We start from the raw sequence: 13,937 nt of genomic DNA on the forward strand, positions 1-13,937 counted from the left end.
TTACACCAGATAAATGTATTCAAACTTTTTCACAATGAACCGAGTGCCCTCAAAGTCGGACTGACAATGCAATGTCAGTCAAATACAGTATTCTAATTGTCGTACCGTTTAGAAAGTAACACATCACCAAGCACAGCCCACACGCACGTAGTTCCTACGATAAGACAAAAATCTTGGTGAAGTCCCCCTGAGGCAAAGGCCATCGGAATAGGCACTTCAAGTCGGCAGCTTTGGTCATCTTCAGTTTCTTCTGAAAATAGGTGTCCTCCTCAGTGCTGGGTCTCAAAATGATAGACACACCCGTTGTTTGTACTTGCGAGCATTCCCTCAGTAGCCAGCCCAATATCAGCTCGGCAATGTCCTGACTGTCGGCGAAGACGGAACGCACAATACAACGGCCGTAGATATCGCCGGTGATGAAGCCATAGCCACAGACTTTGAGCGGGTTATGCGTGGCAACGGCGATTGTTCCTTCCGGTTCCTATACCGTATACAAGACCGAGATTAGAATACAGCGCACCGGCTCTACGTATCACGGCTTAGTTGGTCTAGTGTTGTTACGTCATTATTGCGACCTACAGCCCAGTCGTGATCTTTTAAAGCGATACCCTTATGCCAACCGGTTTCTAGGTTCAGTCTATTGCTTTATAAGGCCACGCGACAGCACGTGAGAGTACGAGAGCCTTAAAAGCCTTTCCGTAGAAAGGTAGTAGCGTTTGACAAAGGGTTCCACCAAGGACCAACGCGATATGGCAACGTCGAATAATCTTTAGTAATCTTGTCGATGAGTCGCCAAAAAATATATATTTGTTGGCGAGCTGAAGTCAACAGCAATTGGCAGAACTCTCGTGCAGCCCGCACTTCATGAATCACGAGGAATATTCTCAATCAGGACACTGACATCAGATTGAGGTACTTCGCATGAACTAGTACACGATGAAGTTATCGAATTCTCGTGTCATTTTTTTTTCTCTCTCTCTCTCTTTCCGTCTAGGAATAGTCTTGCCGGAATCCTGCGATGTGCTCCCGCAATAGCTTGTAGTGTAAGTACGCTATTCCTGAAAAAATAGCGTACACTGGTAACTAGTCCTTGCGTCCAGTGATTTATCCAAACCCCCATACACCCCCCCCCCCCACACACACACACGCTCAGACACAAACACCCGCAAACATTTGGCGACACCTGACTTTAACTGCGCACTCCCTACAGGGGTAGGGGGGGGAGCTTGTCACTTCAGCTTTAGACACATGTCGGTGCCGACACGTTAAGCCGTTATAATTTAACTAGTTATAATTTATAATTTAACTACCCCATCTATGCTACACCACCCTGTGCTTGGGATTCTTGACACACCCCTGACACAATAGACTATGTATGCGGAATGGTCTAGGGTTTTTTTTGTTTTGTTTTTTCTGTGAGTCGTGCTTCCGACCCCCCTCAAACTGTAGAAGAATAGCACACAAACTGTCTTCTGATGACACACAAACTGGCTTCTAGGAAAGGGCAGCCAGTTGTTGCAAGGCAGACAGTACGATGGGACGCAAGCGAAAGCTGCCCTGCCGACCGCGTCATGGAATATCTCGACATCGAGGTGTTCATATCACCAGGTGATCGTATGCAGACGCTGTCTGTAAGCAATAACAACAAACATGTTCAAGCAATCTCGCATGTTCGCGTGGCACTCTTGTCGCCTGACCGGGCAGCGGGTTGCTCCGCTATATCCAGCGACGTCACATCCGCACTGCAAGGGTGGCGAGGGTCCGCAATGGCCCGCACGCATGCCCGCAGTTTCACGTGGGCTATAGCACACGACAAAACCCGACGGTCGGCCACGCTGCCCCTACCGTGATCCAAGCGGATAAAACCGCTAGATTTCTGGCAGTCATGTTCGGGTGGCAATGGTCATGTGACCCAGCCCAGGCAATTTACGAGCGCTAGGCCGTGTTTGCAAAGTGTTTGAAACGGCCACCGGAATTCACCATTAGAGATTCACTTACGCTGAGCTCCAGCTCCACCAACTTCTTTCTCGAAACTCCGAACACACTTTCGTCGTACTTGATAATGAGTGGCAACAAATCTGCGCTGAACGAGTTGATGGTGACTCCGGAGTGGACCAGCTTCAGTTGTGTTACATCCGGGACACCCGGAGTGAGAACGTGCAATGAACGATAGTAAAGCTGAAACTTCCACTTGTCCCTGCAATCCGCCAACACGGTACACTGAGAAACCCTGAAAACTGCTACACTCCATAATGTGAAAGCCTGACTCTGGGCACACAGAGGGACGACACGACTCATTATGTTGGGTTCGTTCATCTAGTATATTTAATCGCCTCATCTACTACTAAGCTTCCTAAGCTTGCTTCACCTTTGCCACGGGCTGATCTGGTATTGCAGTCGCTACTAGTACGTTACCTTTAACAATACTTCTGGATCCCAACTGTCAGTAAATGTATTAAATTCTAAATTATAGGTAACGAATTGGCAAACGTCATTTTTGCTTTTATACTTTAGCACACCGTGATCTTGAGCGATACAGGAGCTGTTCTTTTCCCATACTAATGAATGCGAAATATACGAAATTACTCGTGAGAAATCTTAACCCAATTAGCCGTACCGCAGACCACAAATTAGCCGCCTTCTATAGCCATATGGGAACGAAATTATACTTATTCTAGTTTGAGTCTAGAAGGGGTACCTGTAAAAGGGTACTTGATTTGGTGGACAGAAAAGGTACACGTTGCGTTTCTCAGCGTACACCATGGTAGACTCCATGAGCTTCTTGCCTATGCCGCACTTTCTGTACTGGGGCAATACCGCAATCATGCTCAAGTAGTGGGTATCAGTGCCGACGACTGGAGCGACGCAGGCCCCGAACAATTCCCCTGAAACATGCAGAAAATTATGGAGGCAGCAAACTTTCAGCTCACTGCCGCTGCCGTATGTCAATGTCCTGTGCAACAAAGTGTGCCAGATTCCGGTTATTGTTGCCAAGTTCTTGGTTAGGCGCTATTGCAGTGGCGCTTGTTAGTGTCAGACTGCATTAGCATTGCGATATCGATCTGCAATTACATCTAAATGCAGGCGTTTGTGTAAGGTCAGAACAAAAATGTGTGCAGGTTGCATGTGTAGTCTTTATAATGTCACGAAGCACATCGGTGACTCCGTCCAGGAAATGACAGTGTCCTTATGACTGACTGACTGAAATGCCGAAATGAAAATGAAATGAATGGCCGACTGAAAAAGATGACTGACATTTTACACCTCGTGCCACATAGACCGTCACTTCAAAAGACTTGAAAACCCTTTGGGAACTCCCCTTCACAAACGCAACACAACCATTCACACGAGCGACACGACCCTACATTCCTGTCACCGGCTGTGCTGTCTGAGGTTTTCCCTGGGTTTTCCGAAGACTTTCCAGACGAATGTCGGCACAGTTCCCCCTGAAGTCGGCCCAGGACGCATACTAATCCCCCTGTCCCCCACTCCTTCCTGCTGTCCTCTCTCCATCTGTCCACGTCTCTACGCCGCTCATAGCCACAGTTGCTTCGCGGCGCTAACACGGAATTAAAAAAAACAAAAAAAAAACGACCCTACATAACCCCAACTCAAGACAACATCCGCCGTTAAACGAGCCCTTCGGGCTTCCTGCGATTCAGCTTGGCGGCGCCTTCTCGCAGCCTCATCCTTCTTTCGCCGCCGCTCCTCTGCACAGCTTTCATCACCCATGGAGCGCCCATGCAGACACGTCTGAACCTGTCGGCCATCACAGCTGCACCAGCGCCCCGGAGCTCGCGAGTTTCTTTGCGGGATAAAGTGAGGCGCTGCATGCGTTTCACATCATCGGACGTCAGTAAATGTCATATATTTAACATCAGGACGCCATCCGGTGGTTAGTGCTTACTGTTTTGTCCCCACGAGGATGAATTTGTGTTCTGAGCAATGATTGGCAGTTTTCAAATTTGTTCGCCAGCGCTCAAACAGGCAACAGCGCATCGGCAGAGCCGGCTGGAACCGGCGTCCACGGAGTAGCTGGCGTGAGTCTTGCATGGCTCATGTGTGTAGCGGCTGGGTTGGTCTATGAATTCCGATTTTTCCTATTTAAAAACGCTGGCCGGACCATGTCAGTGTCTTCGAAAAGACAGAGCCGACATGGAAGATGCCTGCGTAACATTTCTGCTCTGCTTCTTGGTGCAGGAACGATTCGAGAGTTCGAACACCTAGTTCTCCTGATACACAAAGAGAGTCGACTGGTAAGTAATTTGTTATTGCTTGTTGCCGGAAGCAGACCAGACGGGAGGAAAGTAGTGCTAGAAAAACGCATATATGTCATTCTACGTCATTTGCGACAAAGAGGGTGGCTAATCCTCAGTGATTGATCCAGTGTCAGAGGTCACGTGAGTTTTCCGCTACAATAGGCTTCTATGGCAGCTTAGCAGCCCTGGCTGCACTGCCGACGGGCCGCGTCGCGCTCTCCACGCGCCCTCTCCTTCCCTCTCCACTCATCGCACATGCGCGCCGCGCCGTGGCTACAGACATAAAACGCCACGATCTTTTCGTAGCTAGGACTCTAACGCTAACGCATTAGAAACATTACTCCAGCACAAAAATATTGCAGCTCGGCTATGGCACCGACACCGACCAGCGCCGGTATAGAGCGTAAGTGGCGGCGGCGCTCGTGGCAATGCCCAATATCGGTTAGGCTAGATTAGTTTAGGTTAGGCTATGTTAGGTTGGACTAGTGGAAACGTTCTAGGCGGTGCCGTCATCAGACTGCGCCGGCGCAGTGGCGTTACCGTACAGCATCCACTATGACTTAGGCCCCTAATGTCACAGAACAGCATGGACTTACCCGTCTCGGTAATGGCGCCGAAGATGCCACCGGGATCTGTTTTCCACAGCGTCTCCAGCTGGTGAAGGCCAGTTACGAATCCAAAGTCTTTGCGAACAGGATCCAACAGCGAGAGCTCTTCCCACAATAAAGGGCGTACCGTGAAAGGGCCGACTGCGGTCTTCGTAGCGGCGGACATTGTATCTGCGTAACGCTTTGCGATAAAACGTTAAATGCGTTGAAAACGTACGTACTTGGTTGATCAAGGCCGACAGGGCGATGAATCCGTCAACGGAATATCACGAGCATATAAGCACGCGATAACCGACGTCGTCTACGCTTTTCGGTGTACTTTTCACGATGGCTGCCTGCGATATTGGGTGTGCTGCAGGCAGGGTTGAAAAAAAAAAAAAAAGGAAGAAAGAAACACGGATTATGATTTTATTTAAAGCGGATCTGTTTTCTCTGAATCTGCTTTCTTAACCATGCTTTTTGTTCGGATCTCGAGTTAATTAAAGGCAATTAATGCAAGAAAGTTGAGTTTCAAGTTAATGAATGTAAGATATATGTAATCAAGAGAAAGATGAAACGAAATTAAAGATTACCGAAGGTAATTAAATGTAATTAAAGGTAATTAACTCAATTAAAGAGGAACTGAGAGTAGTTAAAGCAAGTAAACGTAATTAAAGTGAATTAAATGAAATTCAGGGTTGCCTCAGGTATACTACGGTTACCATCGGAAATTAACAGGCAATTGAAAGTAATTGAGGATAATTAAAGGTTAAATAAATGTCTACATGTTACATAGAGTAGTCAAAAGTGTCGAACCAGAAGTCTAGTATGGACCGGAGGCGGACAACCGGACGTCGGGATAGACCGGAAGTGGAGAACCTGAAGTCGAGTTGGACCGGAAGTGGTACCGGAAGTCAAGTATGGACTGGAAAAGGCGCTTAATGCTAACGCATTTCTCGCACATTTACCTCTAAATCGCCTCTGGGTAGTTTCATTTATAATCGACCAAGGGGCGCCGGTGACATTTGTGTGTGTATGTTTGTGTGTTCCTTTTGTTGGTTTACGTTTTCATTCTCCATCGGAAACAAAGAAGACAACGACAAGAACTGACGAAAACGGGCGCTCAGATTGGCTACACTGGGCGGCCTTGCGCAGTGCAGGAAAAGCCCGCTTTACAGGAAGCGCTTTTTCCGTTTCTAGCAGAGCCCTATGGTCAGCACACACAAACTTATCTTTTTCGCAATATGAACGTGTATAGCTTTATTTATACAATGCCAGCCGCGACTTCACATTTCCTTCGTATCAGTACGCGGCGTAGACTCGGGCGAGGTCATTGTCAAAGACAGGTCGGCGACGCAGCAGTTTCATCTCATGGATGGACTTGAGACCGAACTTCTTGAGAACATTGTGCGTCTCGTAAGTCTGAATGCAGCTGACCATCCAAACTCCGTGCGTCCACACCGTAGCAAAATGCTTGAACAGGTGGCCAAGAATCATCTCGGCAATGTCGGGAGCATCGGCACAAATAGTGCGTACGATGGCTGGGCCGTGGATGCTTTCGGAGATAATGCCAAAGCCAGCGATCTGTAGCGAAAAATATAGCGTCGTAATTGTTTCAGTGTGTTATATCTGTGCAGTGGATGAATATTTCAGTGCACGATGCATGCTGTCCACTGATGTACTGATGAAGAACCAATACCTCAGTGTCTGTCCATATTTGAGGAAAATGGCCATTGAAAGCGCGCGTTGCGAGGCCATGCGTGCAACTTGTCATCCTCTCAAAGAGCATTGCATATTTACGAGATCAAAGAGCGTTACTTCACTAAGCATTGGATCTAATGTTCCTTGAGAAGTTCATGTTCAGGTTCGCATGTTCAATAACATTGCTTTCAAAGACCATGACTGTGGCAGGGGAACAACTAAATAAAAGTAAAACTGCGACATCGCAGTCCAAGACATTTGAAATACTTTGCTTTTACGATTATTCAGCGTAGATAACAATCAACAATCCTATACGCTTTGCAAAAGCAAATACATATAATATCATTCATAGTCTTTCCGAACGCCATTATCAGTTCCGTATGAAGGGGGACCGGCTGAACCGCTAACTGACTAAGCCATGTTAAACCTAACACCAGCGTAAAAAACAGTGGGTCAATGCTAAAAGAGTTATTCCGCGGGAGAAATTACACTGTAACATTGCATGTGTCGCCTACAGGGCTCAGATAGTTTCGGTGTCGGTGCATTACTTGCCACGATGTAGGGTACTGCGCGTCGCTATTGCAGCCAATAGGAACAAGCGCGAGGCGTGGCTTAGCGTGTCGTTCTTAGCTTGGACACGACTTGGACACACTTCATTGGGGTACACAAGGGGGGGGGGGGGCAACCCTCCCTGGAAGCCCAAAGCCACATGTGAAAATTGTGCCCTTGTGCCCTTCAGTCATAGGTCGTCATGATTATTTGAGATGTCTTAATAATATCAACCTCTGAACACCCACACAGTCCGTCCATTTCCAGGAAAAGAGGCGGGATGATTGTAGGAATTGCACACCTCCCCCCCAACCCCCTACCCCTGGGAGCACTTTGCCGTCCCTTGGAAGAAGTATTGGAGAAGTACTGCCGTCCTTTGGAACGCGCATGACACACTGCCCGGTGTTATTTTCTATTCCGATGAACTGGCCGCATTTACCTGGTTGTCATCTCGCAATGCAACACGAACTAGTGCGGCAGGTTCTTGTACGAAGTGTTCCAGGGCTGTGAACCTAAAATAACGTAGTACTTCAATTTAAACGACGGCACGATAGCTAGTAGCAGTATCGGTGGGGCGTCATGTGTTTTACCTTTTGAAAAGACAGACTAACCTGCTGTACCCGGAAACTTCGTTGTCGTACTCCATGAGGGCATCCTTCAGACCTGGTGTGAGCTCTACCAGTGTGATGCCAGGTACGGAAGACAGGACGCTGCGCATGCGTGGAATACCAGGGCCTAAAATCTGGAACACCCTCGGGCTGACGTTAAGCTGGTACCGGTTCACATAGATATGTTCATGTTCAGGTATGCACAACGTGAAGACATTGCAGTCTCCAACGTGTTCCATAGCTTTGTCGCAGAGCTGGGTACCCAAGCCCTGCAGACGGTATTCTGGGCGTACGCCGTGGAAACAAAGTTTGGCCATGCTCTCACCCAGGAAAGGGCTACAGCACGACCCAAGGATTTCGCCTGCGAAAGCAATGTGTAGGAAGTCTGTAACTTCACTCATTCCGCCTGCATAAGCGGTGCATAGGAAGGCTGTCACTTCACTCCAGAAATGAGGAAGACTTTGCGATGGAGTAAGAAGTCAATAGGTTTGGACACATATGGCCATATATCTCAAGCATATAACAACGTGCTGAAATCACGCTAGCGCAATGTACTGCTAGTGCGAGTGCATAGGTGTGACCACAGAGACCGTCGTTGTTTCCTTCGTGGACCGCTCCGTCAAATGACGCACCGCATTGATATAACACTGATTCAGTGACACATACTTTAGTACCTTTCGGAGCCAATGGGACGGAAGTTGGTGCGGAGTTTAGGGACTAATCGCAGTGCTAGGGAGCAAATTTCGGGATCGGGGGACGAAAATGGAGGGTAATCGCCATCTGGGTCATACCACGAAGTGGGACATATACAACTTGGTACTCATACCACTGGAAGACTAGATGCTGTAATTTCTCAACAGTTTACTTCTTTTTCCTCGGAGTAGATGTACTTGAACTTTCAGCTCATTGCTCCTCTTGGGAATGTTGCAACCCGTCCAAAAAATCTTTCCAAAGCGGACAAATTTATTGCAAGAAACGTCGATAAAGGTCATTGAATTGTCAGAGGATTACGTGGAAAAATGCTTCATTTTATTTAGGTCGATAAGTTACCGAACACCACCCTTCCCCCGCATGTTGATAAGAATTTGTGCATCCCCTTATGAGCGGTTCTCTGTTTCGTGTTGCTGTTTCTTTTATTGCTTTATTTCGCTTCAGTCGCAATTCATCAGCCTATTCTTGAGTGACCCATCTATTTATGCGAGGCATAATCAATTTACCTCCATCAGAGACTGCACCGTAGATCCCACTGGGATCTGACTGCCAGAGCGATCGTATGCAGTACTCGCTCACCATGAAGCCCACCTTCTTCCAGAGCTCAATCAGCTGAGGCAGCTCTTCCAGACGCAGCTCCCGGATCGTGTATTTCTTCTCCGAAAGTGGAAGCTGAATTGCAAAAAGAGAGCACATAGCATTGCAGAACTACGTCTCCACAACCCGTGCATAAGATTCCGCGTGTTCTCGACATGGCCATGTGCACATGTTGCGCTCTAGATATCTAGTACCCTTGAAAGTAGCAGAGCACTAACTTGCCCTATGAACATGCAGCGCTTCCAGGTTTGTTGCTGCAGGTGGGTCCTTCTTGTCACTCTGTTTCACCGCTTCTCCGGTAGCCATATCGATTTGAACTTGACCCGTTACTTAATTGGCAACGCTAAATGTCTGATACAACGGTGGTTCAGAAATTTTGTGTCCACTCTAAGCGGCGTTGAGTTGTTGATATCGTCGCCGTGCTTCTTCTTCCCTTTCTTCTTAAATGAAATGTAAACTTAGCGCCGTGAAACGGTGAGCACGTCTGAAACATTGCAAATTCACATTACGCTTTGGGATTACTGACACTGCTCCTGTGTATTTCGTCGAAACTGAAATACGTACAGGGAAGACGAATGAGCCTTGTTTTGCGTCTTTGCATGGTAAGGCAACAATGCAAATGAGGGGGACAGTATGCGATGCGCTATGCTCTTTTGCTTCCTTTACGAAACTGCCTTACTTACAAATAATGCGAGGGAAATAGACCGACAGTTACTTCCCGTCCCATGTTATCCGTCGCGTATCTATAAAGTGTCCCTCCCTAAGCAGCACAACATCATAGCCCAATATTGGACCGAGACGTTGTGCTGCTTGGGTCGTAACCAAAAGCAAGCCTACGGAAACTAGGACTGTTACACGTACGCTATTGAAACCATGAGCCAGCCATGCTACGGGGTCTCACATGTGTGCGAGGAACTCTATCTACTTTGTGCTCTCAGTGGTAGACGGCGTACACAGATATATTCTACACCCCACCAACATCAAGCACTACACAAGTTCATGTCGACTGTCTCTATAATGTGTAACAACGTCCATCGCGTAATTAGCAATTAACTGGAAAGGAGACAACAAGGGAAAGCAATTGTTTTTTAATAACTTATTTTAGAACTTTGTGAAACAATGTTCAAACATGATGGACAATAACGTAGGTGAGCGTGACGCTTGTGCCAGGTTGCCAGGTTTAATTTCTAATCTGTGTGGCAACATATTGCAGAAGGCACATTCATCTCATATTGGCGCATTGTACAAATCGCAAGTAAAAGGACACAATCATACATCTGTCCAAAATACTACATCGTCTGCTTGCTTCAGTGCATTTCCCAGGAACAGAACAATAGAGGAGTATGGCGCCAAAAAATAACTCAACTAACAAAACCGAATACGAAAATGTGTTCATTTTTTACATCAAACTTCCTATCAGAGGCAGAGAGCTTTCATCGCGCCACCTCTATTGCATGACCATGAATACAGCTCTACCTTCGTTGCCCGTCGGAGCGTGGCAGCACATGTCCTGGTCTTCCCGATGCTCTCTTGCAACTAGCGCCCCACTGCGAATGCTCGCGGTACTTGCTACCAGTTTTGCCAAACCTACAGATTTATCACGAGATCTACCTACTTTTTGAAAAATCTACAGATCTACAGAGATTTCTGAAAGTCTCATGATTTTTCTGCTCCAACGAATGAGTCACTCGACCCAGTGTTTCGCATCAGTGCACAGAACGACAACGATGAAAAACGTCAGCAGAACGCGAGAATTTGTGCTTTACCGACTATTTTTTTAAATATTTTCCGCAGTTAGTTTGATGAAAACGAAGCAATGAAAGAGCCTCGCAACGACAACCATAATTGGCTTGACTGCTCCTCTTTTCTTTCGCTCTTTTCGTTTTTTTTTTTTTTTTTACGCGGGGATAGCAAGTCGGCTTTTGGAGCCAGGCTAACCTTTCCCTGTTTTTTCGTTGCATTATACCTATATCCCCCCCCCCCCCCCCCCCCGGTCGATCACGAAACTGGCGGGGCTCGGCGGAGGAGAAGGACAACTACAGCGACTGAACCATTCGCGAGCCTCAACGTTAAATAAGTTTTCCTGAGTCTTTGTGTTCGCGTCACGCATGTACGCTTTATTACGTCTGTGGAAATAATATATCGAGCTTTATTGTTTCTGTGGTCTATTGCGGTCCTCGCTCACCACGGTGCTGGTGGAACGAGAGGGAGAAATGTTCCCACTACACGCGACACAGCGCCCCTGCGTTATTCTTGCATTGGAGTGCCACAGCAGATGTGAATGCACATGTCGAAGTATTAAAATCTACGTGCAGTGACGCTCTTTTTTTGTGATTGTAGAAGACTTAAGTGCGCGACTTCACAAAACCGAAAGTTCCAACGTAATGCCGGTGGGGCGCACCCACAAATTCCGGCTGTGGTCTTCAGCAGTGGAACGAAATAAGCCCTTGCTCTTCCGCTAATTTAGAGACGCAGGCAGACATTCCAGATTTGGAGGCAAAACGTCCAACAAACTGGGTTTTGAGGGGCTACAGATCTTTAGCACGATCTACTTTTTTTTTTTTTTTACGTGTGGCAGCACTGCTTGCTACCCGTCTGCTGAAGTAAAACGAGGCATGAAACAAGAGGAGGAACGTCATTTCATTCATCAAACTTCTTTGTAGATAAAGCATCAAACAAATTCAGCTATAGAAAATATCTTCTGGTATCTGTAGCGCACGGAATAGCGAGAATAGGCCAGACTTGAGCGCCTCTCTACCGTAACCTGCAAGTCATCGGCGAAGTTGACTGATTCTTCCCGTGGCCGGCGGGGTATGACGAGGATAATGCCCATCTTCGCGGGAGGGAACTCGTCCATGGCCTTCTTCAGCAAGAGCTTCGCAACGTGCCTATCGTCGGCAACCAGGTGTTCCGCAAGGGCACGCCCGTCTGCTAGCTGCTGTAGGATCACAAACCCGCAGATGGCGTTCTGCTCAAAAGCCAACTTTGTCAGTGTCCTGGAGTCACGAGTCAGAGTCTGGTGGAAGAACAGTTAATCGTGAGGAACGGTCTGCTCACTATCAGTTCTCCCTCATCTACACTCAAAGAAAAAAAGTTGAGTAATTTTACTCTTTTTGAGGACTAAATGCATTGCCACAAATGGCACGTAAATGAATGGCACGGAGTGGAGACTGCATTTCACGTTCTGTTCTAAGAGACTATTGCTACATAATTCGTGTGCATACAGGAAAATACTCGGAATCAAACAGTCAACCGTGATATATCGACATCTTGCGACATACACACGTCACAATTTCGCGAGAAAGAACCTCTAACTATTCCTTCCTCTGTGAGGGTTGAAAATTGCTAAGTTGGCTGAGTTATACAGACTTATGCCATCAAATTAACCAAGAGCACATATTTCCGTAGACTGTTGCATTCGAAAGACCATTTGCGAAGTTCAATGACAATTTGCAGTCCTGGTGAGTAAATGTCGGGGTTAGGGGACAAAAATGTGGAGTAATTGCATTCAAGGGGACTAGAAGCTGCAATTACTCCCCATTTTACTCCTTTTTTTTCTTAAGAGTGTATAGCCTTGCTTACATTGATGTAATTAAAGCGCTTATAACTCATGATCACTTCGTCATAGGCGACGACGTCTCGCAGGTGGTCTTGCGTCAGGTCGACCACAGCCACTCCTGGTACGCGGACCACCAGCCTGTTCGCTTCAATTCTCTGCGCCACGGCCTGCTGTAAGGTGACTTCGCTCCTTATGGGAAAGCTGCTGGCAAAATATCCCGTCTGGTTCATTTCTTCGATGATTCGTATGAACATGTTGTAACTAGGGCGCCTCTCCACGCAGAGTCTGCAGAGCTCAGAGATGTCGTTCCAGACGTGAATGCCTTTCGGGACCGACAGGAGGCCGAGGTAGACGACGTCTTCGGATACTTCCAGCTCGGCTAGGCCAGCCAACATTTTATCTGGAATCAATCAGAGCGCATGGCTACTGATTAGGACCAGGTTACGGAGAAAAAGATACATTCTTACCGAAGTTGTCAATCAGGAGCAGTGGCTGGTATCCCATGGTCTTCAACGTGATCAGGTGGTCCTCCGGCAGCAGTTCGGACGAAACGCAAGGTTGGATATTCTGCAGTTTTTCTTCGTCCTCTTCATTTATTGGTCGCATTTTAAAGACCTCCATCGCTGGGATGATGAGAGTATCGGGTCTATGAAACGGCTCGATTCAGGAGCTTGGGCGCAAGAATTATGACATTCCGTAGGACTACTAATAATGGTAATGGTACCGTGATGTTACACGCGCAGGACTACTCATTGGTTGCGGGAGACAGTGTTCCTAATGATATCGCTGGCGATTAGAATGATAGCAAGAAAATTGGCAGAAACAAACTGAACTATAATTTCAAAAAGCCGTAACATAAATAAGCGATGCAGTCCCAATTATGGGTCAAGAAAGTGACGAAATCGATTAGGTAGTAAGCTAGTTAGGAATTGACGGCATTTTGTGACGTTTATTTCACTGTGCCCCTGAGATACGGATGTCGCATGATTCGTTTTGGGAACGGCGTTCTGGCTGATCTCGGCACACACTGATATTATCTGCACCGCATTTTGAGCTTCTCCAACTTCACGTCGTTATATTATTGATCACAAATATTTTATTTTCTTCATTTGTGTCAGCTGACGCGGAGAAATATATGCCTCGGAGTCATTCTCCCTCAACACTGATTCGTTGTATTTATGGGTGGTGCACTTATACGTTCACTAGTCGACAACGTCGAGCCCTTTCACGACCACCATTCACTAGTTTATGATCATCGTCATCTATGATATTTACAAAATTGGTTTATGATATCCAGGAATTGAACGTCTTCTAGCACCTGGTACACCGTTACACTGCAAGACAAAATAAGAGTACACCCAACTCT

The 13,937-nt window shown here is 47.0% G+C and overlaps 3 protein-coding genes across 5 annotated transcripts; all 3 read right to left on the reverse strand.

The window, feature by feature from the left end:
* On the reverse strand, positions 1–5,219 carry LOC135366107 (uncharacterized). Of its 2 annotated transcripts, XM_064598757.1 has the most exons (5): positions 5,089–5,219; positions 4,856–5,038; positions 2,699–2,885; positions 1,999–2,197; positions 1–481 (listed from the first exon to the last, which is right to left on the reverse strand). In XM_064598757.1, exons 2-5 carry the CDS (start codon positions 5,031–5,033, stop codon positions 155–157), a joined length of 891 nt encoding a protein of 296 aa, XP_064454827.1. In that variant the 5' UTR covers positions 5,034–5,038; positions 5,089–5,219; the 3' UTR covers positions 1–154. The 2 variants fall into 2 exon arrangements, with proteins under 2 accessions (XP_064454827.1, XP_064454826.1); XM_064598756.1 differs by having other exon boundaries at positions 4,856–5,219.
* An 866-nt stretch (positions 5,220–6,085) lies between these two features.
* Positions 6,086–9,668, reverse strand: LOC135366108 (uncharacterized). Of its 2 annotated transcripts, XM_064598758.1 has the most exons (6): positions 9,577–9,668; positions 9,235–9,496; positions 8,922–9,087; positions 7,708–8,065; positions 7,536–7,608; positions 6,086–6,430 (listed from the first exon to the last, which is right to left on the reverse strand). In XM_064598758.1, exons 2-6 carry the CDS (start codon positions 9,316–9,318, stop codon positions 6,149–6,151), a joined length of 963 nt encoding a protein of 320 aa, XP_064454828.1. In that variant the 5' UTR covers positions 9,319–9,496; positions 9,577–9,668; the 3' UTR covers positions 6,086–6,148. The 2 variants fall into 2 exon arrangements, with proteins under 2 accessions (XP_064454828.1, XP_064454829.1); XM_064598759.1 differs by lacking the exon at positions 9,577–9,668 and having other exon boundaries at positions 9,231–9,293.
* A 1,965-nt stretch (positions 9,669–11,633) lies between these two features.
* LOC135366860 (uncharacterized) lies at positions 11,634–13,433 on the reverse strand. The gene is made up of 3 exons (XM_064599809.1): positions 13,039–13,433; positions 12,595–12,971; positions 11,634–12,028 (listed from the first exon to the last, which is right to left on the reverse strand). The coding sequence occupies exons 1-3, from the start codon at positions 13,190–13,192 to the stop codon at positions 11,684–11,686; spliced, it is 876 nt and encodes a 291-aa protein (XP_064455879.1). The 5' UTR covers positions 13,193–13,433; the 3' UTR covers positions 11,634–11,683.
* Between the last annotated feature and the right edge of the window lie 504 nt (positions 13,434–13,937).

This window comes from Ornithodoros turicata, chromosome 8 (genome assembly GCF_037126465.1).
Source record: "Ornithodoros turicata isolate Travis chromosome 8, ASM3712646v1, whole genome shotgun sequence".
NCBI lineage: Eukaryota > Metazoa > Arthropoda > Arachnida > Ixodida > Argasidae > Ornithodoros > Ornithodoros turicata.

Bases quoted from the DNA above. Each gene is read 5' to 3' on its own strand.
- LOC135366107 (XM_064598757.1), bottom strand. From the start codon at position 5,033: ATGTCCGCCGCTACGAAGACCGCAGTCGGCCCTTTCACGGTACGCCCT. The intron at 2,886-4,855 runs GTAAGTCCATGC...TGCATGTTTCAG, and splicing joins CGGCGCCATTACCGAGACGG to GGGAATTGTTCGGGGCCTGC. The intron at 2,198-2,698 runs GTACCCCTTCTA...GGCGGATTGCAG, and splicing joins AATCAAGTACCCTTTTACAG to GGACAAGTGGAAGTTTCAGC.
- LOC135366108 (XM_064598758.1), bottom strand. From the start codon at position 9,318: ATGGCTACCGGAGAAGCGGTGAAACAGAGTGACAAGAAGGACCCACCT. The intron at 9,088-9,234 runs GCAAGTTAGTGC...TTTGCAATTCAG, and splicing joins AAGCGCTGCATGTTCATAGG to CTTCCACTTTCGGAGAAGAA. The intron at 7,609-7,707 runs GTTAGTCTGTCT...ACGTTATTTTAG, and splicing joins GAAGTTTCCGGGTACAGCAG to GTTCACAGCCCTGGAACACT.
- LOC135366860 (XM_064599809.1), bottom strand. From the start codon at position 13,192: ATGGAGGTCTTTAAAATGCGACCAATAAATGAAGAGGACGAAGAAAAA. The intron at 12,972-13,038 runs GTAAGAATGTAT...GATTGATTCCAG, and splicing joins GCTCCTGATTGACAACTTCG to ATAAAATGTTGGCTGGCCTA. The intron at 12,029-12,594 runs GTAAGCAAGGCT...TTCTTCCACCAG, and splicing joins AGCGCTTTAATTACATCAAT to ACTCTGACTCGTGACTCCAG.